The 13,164-nt window shown below is 38.6% G+C and overlaps 1 protein-coding gene across 1 annotated transcript; it reads left to right on the top strand.

Annotated features, from left to right (window-relative positions):
* The first annotated feature begins 3,357 nt into the window (after positions 1–3,357).
* vtg4 (vitellogenin 4) lies at positions 3,358–10,845 on the top strand. Its single transcript, NM_001045294.2, has 28 exons — positions 3,358–3,411; positions 3,540–3,560; positions 3,649–3,800; positions 3,923–4,174; positions 4,260–4,421; positions 4,515–4,663; positions 4,775–4,925; positions 5,002–5,159; positions 5,241–5,406; positions 5,513–5,638; positions 5,720–5,938; positions 6,024–6,241; positions 6,324–6,421; positions 6,517–6,641; positions 6,731–6,832; positions 6,924–7,043; positions 7,143–7,329; positions 7,420–7,522; positions 7,611–7,796; positions 7,877–7,991; positions 8,856–9,045; positions 9,140–9,444; positions 9,544–9,588; positions 9,678–9,755; positions 9,855–10,061; positions 10,135–10,277; positions 10,372–10,510; positions 10,595–10,845. Exons 1-28 carry the CDS (start codon positions 3,372–3,374, stop codon positions 10,712–10,714), a joined length of 4,077 nt encoding a protein of 1,358 aa, NP_001038759.2. The 5' UTR covers positions 3,358–3,371; the 3' UTR covers positions 10,715–10,845.
* Positions 10,846–13,164: the final 2,319 nt, after the last annotated feature.

Raw genomic sequence — 13,164 nt, 5'->3', positions numbered from 1 at the left:
AGGCTTGGACAGAAAATAGGAGATGTTAAACTTTCTGCAGAACAGGAAGACCTAGATAAAATTATAAATAGCTCCAAACCAGCTACGTGTATGTTGGACTCAATTCCAACAAAATTACTGAAATAATTGCTTCCTGCTATAGGAGAACCTCTTTCTAACGTTTTCAACTCTTCTTTATCTTTAGGCCATGTTCCAAATTCTTACAAGCGAGCTGTTATTAAGCTTAATATTAAGAAACCACAACTGGACCCCAGCAACTTAGCTAACTATAGGCTTATTTCAAATTTTCCATTTATGTCTAAATTAATAGAAAAAGTTGTTTCCACCCAATTGTGCTCCTTTCTGCAGATGAACAATGTTTTTGAAATGTTTCAGTCAGGTTTCAGGCCTGATCACAGTACAGACCACATTAATGAAAATAACCAATGATCTACTCTTAGCTGCTGACCAAGGGTGCACCTCGCTATTAGTTTTACTCGATCTTAGTGCAGCATTTGACATCATTGACCACGATATCTTTATAAATCGCTTAAAGTCTACAGGTGTCCAGGGACAGGCTCTACAATGGTTTAAGTCATACTTAACTGACCGTTACCAATTTGTGAATATTAATGGACAGCCTTCACAAGTCAGCCCAGTAAAGTATGGGGTGCCTCAAGGATCAGTTTTAGGCCCTTTGCTGTTTACATGCTACCACTGGGAGACATTATTAGAAGACATGGAATCAGCTTTCACTGCTATGCAGATGATACCTAGTTATATATTTAAACTAAACCTGATGAGATATCTGAACTGTCTAAGCTGAGTGTATTAGAGATGTTAAAGACTGGAAGACCAACAATTTTCTTCTCTTAAACTCAAACTCAGCAGATCTCACAACTCAATCTACAATTAGAGGGATACAAAGTTAGCGTTAGCACTACTATAAAAGATCTGGGTGTCATATTAAACAGCAATTTAACTTTTGAAAATCATATATCCCATGTCACTAAAACTGCCTTCTTTCATCCGAGAAATATCGCTAAATTACGAAGTATGCTATCCATTTCAGACGCAGAAAAGCTAGTCCATGCTTTTATAACTTCTAGGCTGGATTACTGTAATGCTTTGTTTGCTGGCTGCCCAACATCCTCTATTAACAAACTTCAATTAGTACAAAATGCAGCTGCCAGAGTTCTTACCAGGTCTAGAAAATATAATCATATCACCCCAATTTTACCCTCCTTGTATTGAATTCAAAATATTGCTTCTTAGATTAGATTAATTTTTAGATTAGATAAATTAATTACATTAATTTTCTTGTCAGCTTAGTCCCTTTATTAATCTGGGGTCGACACAGCGGAATGAACCGCCAACTTATCCAGCAAGTCTTAACGCAGCGGATGCCCTTCCAGCCGCAACCTATCTCTGTGAAATATCCACACACACATTCACACACCCACTATGGACAATTTAGCCTACCCAATTCCCTTAGGGTCGCCACAGCAGAATGAACCACCAACTTATCCAGCACGTTTTTACGCAGCCCTTTTAGCCGCAACCAATCCCTGGAAAACATCCACACACACACTCATTCATTCACACACACATACACTACGGACAATTTAGCCTACCCAATTCACCTGTACCACATGTCTTTGGACTGTGGGGGTAATCAGAGCACCAAGAGGAAACCCACGCGAACACAGGAAGAACAGCCCAGCGACCTTCTTGCTGTGAGGCAACAGCACTACCTACTGCGCCACTGTTTCACCATAATAACATTCATTACAAGTTGATTTTAAAAAATCCCCTGAACTGTTTTACATTTTGTGATATTTGTTCAGTAGAATAAAATATTTATTTTCCATTCATATAATCGCAAAATATCTAGCAGTGTTTGCATATCCTTTACTGCATAGAATTTATTCAAAATGAAGTAAAATAGCATTCATAACAAGTTGATTTTTAAAAAGCACATAAATGGTTTTGCAACTTTTATTTTCTTTTTCAGTTGAATAAAATATTTTCAAATCATATATTTCATTATTAAGATTTCTTAAAAAATTCTGTAAAAATCTCGTATCGTGAACCCAATCTCATGTCTCATTGATTAAGCGCCTCGTCAAACCCCTAATAACCATGTTTATAAGCAACACCAGAGAATTAAATGAAAATCAAGAAGGGTTATGAGGAATTAATTGGAGTGCCATTTCATATCAAGGTTCCCACACTTCCTGTAAGTACTTAATTTTCAGACATACTGATTAAAAGCAACACATCATGAGGTCAGTATAGAAAGTCTGATACAGCTTTTTCAAATGTGGTAAAGTTTGGTGAAACCTCAACCTGTTTGATCACATTCAGAGAGGCCAAATATGAACCTTTTGCCATTCTGACATGGGGACTGTCACTGGACTCTTCACCTGTTCTGGAATAGTCATAGATGCCATTGCTGGTCATCTATGGTTGACCTGACACAATTAAAAGAAATCTCTGAACTGTCTGTCTGCCCTGTACCAACACAGAAATAGTCCTTGACCTCAATGTCATCAGCACTGGGCCCTTTAAAAAACTAATTTTGTAACACTGCAACATAACATGGTGTGTGCTTTTCTGCCAAAAATGTTATAGAAACCAATAAAATCATAAAACTTCATGGTCATTTTATTCAATGTACAATACATGTTTGTTGTTCTACTAAGCTCTGGAGTATTTAACAGGTAGATGCTGAATAATAAAATAACTATAATGAAAGATGATTAAAAATAAAAGCAATGAGCATTTAATGTTGTCATAAAAAGAAATGGGTGACCAACGTGTTAAATCAAATTGAAAATCGGGACTTGTTAAGTTTATAGGCATCAAAATTATTGGAGTTAGGAATTATGGCAAGTTTCTAAATCATGGGCAAGTTCATAAAGAATACTGCTGCATTTAAAATAAAGTAATAATGTACTGTGGTATTAAACGTGTGGCAGCATTAAGGTGTTACATCTGATTCTGCACTTTGCAAATAGTGATTTTATTCATTCAAAAATTTGGGTTAAAAAAAAATCAATCATCACTCACTTTAAACGTCTATGTAAAATAAAGCATATTATTCTGATCTTTTTTAAGAAGTATTTAAACAATTAATTTTGCGGTTTTAAAGTAAAGTGACAAAAGTTTTTGTTTCATGAAACTGATATTGAACATGTTCTGGAGAATGACATGCTGGGCCAGGGTAACCTAACCTCTAATTGATAATGATGTTGACTCACATTGTAGGTACTTTTTGATACGCACATACAGTAATATCAGTTAATAATTAACATACACATTAAAACTGTCAGCAAGAAATTACTATAAAAGATCCAATGGTTTAAGAAGTTTGTCACAAACCACCAGCCATGAGAGCTGTTGTGCTTGCCCTGACTGTAGCCCTCGTGGGTAAGTTACGATTTTTTAACTTAGAATCCTTTCACTTTTCTTAAAATACTTCTCTTAAGTTATTTCAAACCATTTTAAATTAAACAAGTAAAGATAATTTAAAAGTGTATTTTTTTTCCTTCTTTCAGCGAGTCAACAGATGAACCTTGGTAAGTAAAGCAATTTGGCAACTTGTAAAATGGTAATTTCCAATTATTGCATTCTTTCTGACTAAATAAAATACTCTACCGATTGCAGTTCCTGAATTTGCCCATGATAAGACCTACAAGTACAAATATGAGGCTCTGCTTTTGGGAGGTCTTCCTCAAGAAGGTCTGGCCAGAGCAGGTATTAAAGTCAGCAGCAAGGTTCTCCTCAGTGCCGTGACTGAGAACACCTACCTGATGAAGGTAATGACTATTATGAAATGAGGAAATTGTAGGTGTTCCAAAATGAAGGAACACTTAAAAATAAAATGTTAATAAACTTAGTTATAAAAATGTTACTTAAGCAATGATATATTCCCTTACAGCTTATGGATCCTCTACTCTACGAGTATGCTGGCACTTGGCCCAAGGATTCATTTGTCCCTGCCACTAAGCTCACCTCAGCACTGGCTGCTCAGCTTCAGATCCCCATCAAGTTTGAGTACGCTAATGGTGTGGTTGGCAAGGTTTTCGCCCCAGCAGGAGTCTCTCCAACAGTCATGAACCTGCACAGAGGTATCCTCAACATCCTTCAGCTCAACCTCAAGAAGACCCAGAACATCTACGAGCTGCAAGAGGTAAAAAAAAAAAAAAAAAAACAATTTAGGACATTTCTGAGGTATTTTGAATTCTGCTATCTCACCATTTGACTTGTTCTTGAAGGCTGGAGCTCAGGGAGTGTGCAGGACACACTATGTCATCAATGAGGATCCAAAAACCAACCACATTATTGTCACCAAGTCTAAGGATCTGAGCCATTGCCAGGAGAGAATCATGAAGGATGTTGGCTTGGCATACACTGAGAGGTGTGCTGAATGCACAAAGGTAATGAAAACTGGATAATGAACATTTGAAATAATTCAAATATCTATCCACTATACATGTCAAGAGTCAAATAACTTAACTTTCTCTCAACAGAGGGTCAAGAGTCTGATTGAAACGGCTACTTATAACTACATCATGAAACCAGCTGACAATGGTGCACTGATCGCTGAGGCAACAGTTGAGGAAGTGTATCAGTTCTCACCCTTCAATGAGATTCATGGTGCTGCAATGATGGAAGCAAAGTATGATTGAGTGATTATTGAGATCTCATTTTTTAAAGCAAAGTAACAACACTCTAGACACATTCAACTAGAAAATTAAGTCAAAGTTTCAGAAATAATGATTTGTTTCAGACAAACCTTGGCTTTTGTTGAGATTGAGAAGACCCCTGTCGTTCCATTCAAAGCTGATTACATGCATCGTGGATCCCTGCAGTACGAGTTTGCAACTGAGATTCTTCAGACCCCCATTCAACTCATGAAGATCAGTGATGCACCTGCCCAGGTATAATTCACAGCATAAAATGCTTAATTTCTTAGTTTATGCACTTGATATATGATCCTTTTTGTAATTTTCCTAGATTGTCGAGGTCCTGAAGCACTTGGTTGCAAACAATAAAGACATGGTCCATGATGATGCTCCACTTAAGTTTGTTCAACTCGTCCAGCTCTTGCGTGTTGCCACCTTGGAGAAAATTGAGGCTATCTGGTCTCAGTTCAAGGACAAACCAGTTTACAGGTATAATTTGTTTACAATAAATTAATACAGTTTGAGCACAATTTGTCATTGTGAATATGTTTTAAATAATAATTTCCTCAGGCGCTGGCTTCTGGATGCTCTTCCTGCTGTTGGTACACCAGTCATTATAAAATTCATCAAGGAGAAGTTTCTAGCTGGTGAATTTACAACTCCCGAGTTCATTCAGACTCTTGTGATTGCTCTGCAAAGGGTTTCTGCTGATCTTGAAACCATCCAAATGACAGCTGTATGTATTTCTAACTAAGTGCTGTTGATTAAATATTCTCAACAATAATCAAACTGCATTCAAAGGGCTTGGGCCAAATTAATAATTTCTGTTACCTACTAAACAGAGTTTGGCTATGCACGAGAAATTTTCCACTGTTCCAGCTCTGCGTGAAGTTGCCATGCTTGGATATGGTTCCCTGATTGCCAGGCACTGTATTGCAGTTCCCACTTGCCCTGCCGAGCTCCTCAGGGTAAAAGCATCTCTACATCTAAATTTGTACCATGAAATTGCTCTTCAAAAGCTTAATTTTTATACATCTTAAACTCCTCAGCCCATCCATGAGATTGCTACAGAGGCCGTTTCTAAGAATGACATTCCTGAAATCACTTTGGCTCTGAAAGTTATGGGCAATGCTGGTCACCCTTCAAGTCTTAAACCCATCATGAAGCTCCTACCTGGACTGAGAACTGCAGCTAATGCTCTGCCCGTTAGAGTCCAGGTTGATGCCATCTTGGCCCTGAGAAACATTGCCAAGAAAGAACCCAAACTGGTAAGAGTCAGGTATTGTAGATATGAACTGTTGTAATTGTTATGCATGTTTTCTTCCAATAAACACACTTGGTTTTCTTTCTCAGGTTCAGCCTATTGCCCTGCAGCTTGTTTTGGACAGGGCTCTCCACCCAGAGGTTCGTATGGTTGCTTGTATTGTGCTGTTTGAGGCCGAGCCTTCAGTGGCTCTCATCTCCAGTCTTGCTGGAGCTTTGAGGACTGAGCCAAACATGCATGTTGCAAGCTTTGCCTATTCCCACATCAAGTCCTTGACCAGAATCACTGCTCCTGATATGGCATATGTGTAAGAAAAACAAATAATTTCTAATTTTGGCATCACACGAAATGAGCCCAAGCCTGATTTAATCATGTTTATTCATTTTCAGTGCTGGTGCAGCTAATGTTGCCATCAAGCTTATGAACTGCAAGCTGGACAGACTTAACTACCGTTACAGCAGAGCTTTTAAGATGGACTATTATTATAGTAAGACTTTCAATTTCTATGAGGAAATTAACATATGCATTAAAATTGTTCTGATATAAAACATTGCAAACTTATTCTTATCTTTGTCCATTAAGCTCCTCTAATGATTGGAGCTGCTGGTAGTGCCTATATGATCAATGATGCTGCCACCATCCTGCCCAGAGCTGTTGTAGCTAAAGCTCGTGCCTACCTGGCTGGAGCCGCTGCTGATGTTGTTGAGGTGAACCCTTTAAGATTTATTTTCCAGATATCAGAATCACTGTTTAAATCTGTTTAATACAGTTTCACTAAATTGCTCCTTTTAAACAGTTTGGTGTGAGAACTGGAGGAATCCATGAAGCTCTTCTAAAATCTCCTGCTGCAGATGAAAGTGTTGACCGTATCACAAAGATTAAGCGTACACTGAGAGCAGTAAGTTTTAAGCTCCAGTGTATCTTAATTTTACACTTTTACTATAAACTTGAACTAGGCAAAAAGTATACATGATTTCTCTCTCATCAAGCTCACAAACTGGAAGGCCTTGCCAACTGATAAACCACTTGCTTCAGCCTATGTTAAAGTATTTGGACAAGAAGTGGCTTATGTCAACTTTGACAAGACCATCATTGAAGAAGCCATACCGGTATAGTAATTTCTTACCATATGCTTGATATCTGATGTCTTTAACTCTTTAACTGATTCTCACAATTAGAATTAAGCTTCTAATAAACACTATCCTCAGATGGTTACTGGACCCAAACCACGTGCATTGCTGAAGGAGGCTCTTAAAGCTTTGCAGGAAGGCATTGCATTCCAGTATGCCAAACCTCTGCTTGCAGCTGAAGTGCGTCGTATCTTGCCAACTGCAGTTGGTGTGCCCATGGAGTTCAGTTGGTACACTGCTGCTGTTGCTGCTGCATCTGTCAATGGTAAGGCTTTGTTTTAGAATTTCTATTTTAATTTGTCAAATATGTGGGGGTCACTTCTTAAGTTTGATGTCATTCTGTTTACCCTTTAAGTTCAGGCCACCGTTACACCTGCTCTCCCTGAGAAATTGGAGTCCATGACTTATGAGCAACTTAAGAAGACTGATGTTCAGTTCCAAGCTGAAGCTAGACCAAGGTACAGTTTTACAGCTACATTCATTTAGATGAGATGTAATGTACACAACAACAATTCTACAAAGAATCTCCTTATTTTTTTATTTCAGTGTTGCTCTCCAGACATTTGCTGTGATGGGAGTTAACACTGCCTTCATCCAAGCTGCTGTTATGGCGAGAGGAAAGATCCGTACAATTGCCCCCGGAAAAGTGGCAGCAAGAGCAGACATTCTCAAGGGCAACTACAAGGTGGAGGCTCTGCCTGTTGATCTTCCTGAACACATTGCATCTGCAAGGTAATGACATTTCTGTAAAGATTTGTTGTTGTTGTGAACACCCATTCCTGATATGATCAATAACTATCATGCTTTTGCAGCTTTGAGACTCTTGCCGTGGTCAGAAACATTGAAGATCACAGTGCTGAAAGGTCTGTTCCCTTTGTACCTGAATTGTCTCTGCAAAACTCCCAGGCATCTTATGCTGGTGATTTGGTAAGCTTTAAATGCACACATAGATATTCACATTAGATGTCGCCTACACTGTTGTTGTCTATTGGAAGGAATGTGTCAATAGAGCCGACATTTTTGTACTGTGACCAACGAAAGAGATATATACACATATCTACATATATCTATGACTGGGAATTTTCCCGATTATCGATATTCAAACATTTTTTTTAATAACAAAAATTATCACGTTACATCACTTTTCTACGTCAGTGGGCATTTCCAACAAAGAGTGTGTGTTTGTGTACATGGAAATGTATTATCCACCCTCCTTGTTAAATTTAATATAATCCATTCTGATGGAGCTATTTGTTTGTAAATGAATCCCTGTTATGAATGACTCGTTCACTTAGCCAACAATAATACAGGTTTCTGGAACAGCAGTGTCTAATTGTCATATGTCCTTTTCATTGTTTGTTTATTTTATTCAACAAAACTAGCAAAAGCCTAGAATTTAGTGCAAGTTGGTGCTACTTTGCCATATGGTGAATGCAGTAACTGACTGTATTATCATCAATAACGTGACTTGTTTAGCTTAAAAGTTCGAAATGAAACTAAATCTTACCTATGAAATATGCCTTTGAGCTATGTTTTTCTTGTTTGCTCAATACCACACCCGTACACAGCGCTAGAGTGCAGCATCTTCACATTGTCACACTGTCTTGACTAGTGTGGTTAAAAGACATTTGTCCTGGGAGCACTGTACAAATGTGGCGGTGCTATTTATGCATGCTTAGGGTTCGTGTGCGATATCTAGTGTATATATCTATAACATAGACATATGGAAACATGCAGACATTTGCTTCAAATTCCAAGGTGGAGAGATATCAATGGATTATTTTTTTTTAGTCCTCCGAGGTGTCACCTGATGCTTCAGTGAGAGCTCCTGCTCCATTTGACAGGACCCTCTGTTATGCTGTCCCATACATTGAAATCAAGGGATGTGTTGAGGTGCACTCTCACAATGCTGCTTTTATCAGAAATTCCACTCTTTTCTACATAATTGGACACCACACAGCCCGTGCTGCCGTTTCAAGAGGTGAGAAATAGAGCTTATTACACTTATGATTAAAATTTTATTTATTTTTTTTTTAGATAAAACTTAAATAATTTGTTTGTTTTTCTGGTTGTAGCTGAAGGTCCTGCAGTTGAAAGACTTGAGTTTGAAGTTCAAGTTGGTCCTAGAGCTGCTGAGAGGCTTCTTAAGCAAATCAACATCATTGATGATGATACTCCTGAAGGACAAGCTTTCTTGTTGAAACTGAGGGAAATCCTGGACACTGAAGCTAAAAATGCACCCGTCTCTTCAGAAAGCAGCAGCAGCAGCAGTCGCAACAGCCGCAGCACCAGTAGCAGCAGCACCAGCACTAGCAGCAGCGGCAGCAGCAGCAGCAGCAGCAGCTCAAGCTCATCCATGTCCAGCTCTCGCATGTCTAAGGTAAAGACATGGGAAGTATTGTATAAAGCAGCCAAAATCTGTCTTAAAAAAAAAACAATAATAATAAAATAAATTAATAAAAATTGTATGTATTTTTAGACTGCCACCATAATGGAGCCTTTTAGGAAATTCCACAAAGATCGGGTAACTGTTCAAAACTCTATTGTTACTATTGATACTTAATTTTTGGGTTTCTTCAAAACTCACTAAGTTTTTTTTTTTTTTTCTGTCAGTACTTGGCACCCCATAGTGCCACAAAGGATACTAGCAGTGGAAGCGCTGCAGCTAGCTTTGAACAAATGCAGAAAAAGGTTAGTCTTAGCTCTTTGTCTATGAAACAAAACCCAAATAATATGTATGCTCCATTTTATGTTATATTAATGTTTTTTTTTTTTTGCTTTTGCTTTCAGAATAGATTCCTTGGAAATGATATTCCACCTGTGTTTGCTATCATCGCCCGTGCTGTTAGAGCTGACCAGAAGCTTCTGGGCTACCAACTGGCTGCTTACTTTGACAAACCAACTGCAAGAGTGCAACTCATAGCTTCCTCCATTGCAGAAAACGACAACATGAAGATCTGTGCTGATGGTGCTCTGCTGAGCAAGCACAAAGTTACTGTAAGACTGGAACATATGGCAAAATGTATTTCTCTACTTCAGTACCATTCTTTGAACTCAAATGTGATTTCAGGCCAAGTTTTCTTGGGGTGCGGAGTGCAAACAGTATGCAGTCTTTGCTAAAGCTGAAGCTGGTGTCCTGGGTGAATACCCTGCTGCACGTCTAGAAGTGGAATGGGAGAGACTGCCAAAAATTGCCTCCACCTATGCCAAAAAGTAATGATTATCAGCACTGCACAACAAATATATAGTGTAGAAAATGTCTTGGGTATAATTATTTGCTCCTCTCTGCCCTTCCTCCTGCAATTAGGGTGTCTAAGTACATCCTTAATGCAGCTTATGACACAGGATTCAGGTTTGAAAGAGCAACGAACAGCGAGAAAGAGATTGAACTGACTGCAGCCTTGCCATCTCAGAAGTCCTTGAATGTCATTGCTAGGATTCCAGAGGTGATAAAGTTTTACTCAAAATTTAGATTTAGATTTAAAGATTTATTAAGAAAATACTTACTCTTTGTGTTACTATTTCTCTAGATCACAATGTCAAGAAGGGATATTTACCTCCCCGTCACTGTTCCCATCAATCCAGACGGTACTTTCACCATTGATAAGGATTTTCTCTCCTGGATTCACAAATATATCAATGAGGATTGAAAAATTAATAACATTCTACATTTTCACAAGAAAATATGAGATGTGTTGATGCAGAACTGTCAGTTTAACTAATATCTGCTAATTGTTGAGATGTTTGTAACATGATGCTAATAAATTCCCTGCAAGTGTAAGAATCGTGTGAACTGCTTTTATTCATTCACTTATTCATTTTTTTTTTTTTGCTTAGTCCCTTTATTTATCAGGGGTCGTCACAGTAAAATGAACCAACAACTTATCCACCATATGTTTTATGCAGCGGATACCCTTACAGCTGCAACCCATCACTGGGAATGAACTGCTTTCATTTTGCACCAAACAATTTTCACTCTTAGTTTTTTCTTCTTTTGTCCTACAAAATAAGATTCAAACATATTCAAAATATATGATTTAAAGATAAACAATATCACCTTGAAGGTGCGAGTTTTCTTTTTAACCCATATTCACATCTAACTTGCAGTGTTTTCTGATGACAATTACCCCAAACAACTTCATTTCTTTAAATAATGAGATTTCGGAGGAGTAAAGATGGCGGCGTGAGTGGTCGGAAAGTTTCTTTGCACTTATTGAGTGAAGTGACTTGAAAAATCCCATTTTCGATCCTTAGTAAACAACATGCCGAGAAATAAAAAAAGCAGCTGATATTACAGAGGATGTGAGCAACACGCAGAGTGGTGACGGCGCCATGTCGGACCAGGGAGATATCAGAAAACTCCTCGGCGGTATTAGATCAGAGGAAGCCGTGCTCAGAGTGGAAATTGAGCTTAAATCATCTATCTCCGCGGTAAAAACATCACTATTAGAGCAAGAACAGAAACTGAAGGATGTGGAAAAAACCCTTTCCGACGTTGCCGGCCGCATTACTTCCCTGGAATCTTTGTGCTCAGTGCTGTCGAAAGAAAATGATAAATTGAAGACCAAACTTGACGACTTGGAGAACAGATCCAGGAGGAACAACATACGTGTGATTGGCATTCCCGAAGCCGTCTGCATTTATTGAAACTATGTTACTCGAGGTTTTCGGAGAGCAAAACTTTACTAGAAAACCGGAGGTGGATAGAGCCCATCGTTCTCTAGCACCCCCGCCGAAACCTAATCAAGCCCCCAGGCCCTTCATCGTGCGAATGCATCACTACCAATCGAGGGAATTAATTCTTCGTTTGGCCAGGGAAAAGGGACATGTGTTGTACAAAGGAACGCACATTCACTTTTACCCCGATGTCAGCGCTGAGGTAGCGAAACGGAGAGCGGCGTTTAACTAGAGGCGCGAGCATTGAATTCGGCTTGCTATTCCCTGCACGGCTATGGATAAATCACGACAGAACAAGACATTTCTTTGACTGTCAGCAGCAGGCTATGGGATTTGTTAAAGGAATTCTTCCCCCGTCACCAAATGAGTAGAGGCACATCGTGATAGGAAATGGGTATATTTATTTACTCATCCAGTCTCAGCGGAGAGTTAAATATACCTAATCGTTCCAGAGGATGGAGAGCTGGAAAGACTAACTTTAAGTTAATTTAAATTTAGGCTTATTCTGTCACACACTCTGTTTAAGTTCAAGTTCAAATGTCCCTTGTTTCTGTTATTTGTAAAAAAATTGTCTCATTGGAGCAGAAACACAAGCTGGTGAGTTATGGTTGTTTGTATACCAGCAGACAGGTTTTATTCAATGTGGGTTGTGACATGGGTGGGGGGAGGGGTTGTGGTTACACGGTGTTTTTCTCTCTTATATTTGAACCTTGCACTGATCACATCATGAAAGGAGTCAAAATGTTTGTGTTGTTTGCCATAAACTCGGTAATTTGTCATTTATCTACAACTACTTTTTTGTATCATATCTAGGTTTAATCAATGTAATTTTAATTTCATAACATGGAACGTGAGAGGCATAAGCAATGTTTTAAAAAGAGGTAAAGTTTTTTCTCACTTACGGCAATTAAAAGGTGACATTATTTTTCTCCAAGAAACTGACATTCTAAAGTCAGACATTATTAAACTTAGGCGGAGCTGGGGGGGACAAGAATTACATTCTAGCTTCAATGCAAAGGGCAGAGGTACGGCTATTCTCATCAGGAAAAATATTAATTTCACCAGTGAAAAGACTATCAGTGACCCTCATGGTCACTATGTGATTGTTGTAGGTTGTCTGCTAGACAAGCAAGTGATTCTTGTTAATATTTATGCCCCAAACTTTGACGATAGCAATTTTTTCAATAAAGTGTTCAAATCTATTCCAATAGCTGATGGTTACGAATTAATTATAGGTGGGGATTTCAACTGCGTCTTGGACGCACTCCTGGACTCCTGTACTCTTCTAAAATTATACAGCCCTCCAAAGCAGCTATAAATATCAAGAATCTTTGTGATCAATTTGGACTATTAGACCCCTGGAGATTTCTTTCCCCTTCCTCCAAAACATTTTCCTTTTTTTCTCCGGTACATCACTCGGACA

The sequence above is a fragment of the Danio rerio genome, chromosome 22, assembly GCF_052040795.2.
Source record: "Danio rerio strain M-AB ecotype USA chromosome 22, GRCz13ab, whole genome shotgun sequence".
NCBI lineage: Eukaryota > Metazoa > Chordata > Actinopteri > Cypriniformes > Danionidae > Danio > Danio rerio.
The sequence above is the reverse complement of the archived record's forward strand: the minus strand, read 5'-3'. Positions and strand labels throughout refer to the sequence as shown.

Excerpts from the sequence above, each read along its gene's own strand:
- vtg4 (NM_001045294.2), top strand. The coding sequence starts at position 3,372 with ATGAGAGCTGTTGTGCTTGCCCTGACTGTAGCCCTCGTGG. Across the intron at positions 3,561-3,648 it reads GAGTCAACAGATGAACCTTG|TTCCTGAATTTGCCCATGAT; the intron begins GTAAGTAAAGCA and ends TACCGATTGCAG. Across the intron at positions 5,407-5,512 it reads AAACCATCCAAATGACAGCT|AGTTTGGCTATGCACGAGAA; the intron begins GTATGTATTTCT and ends CCTACTAAACAG.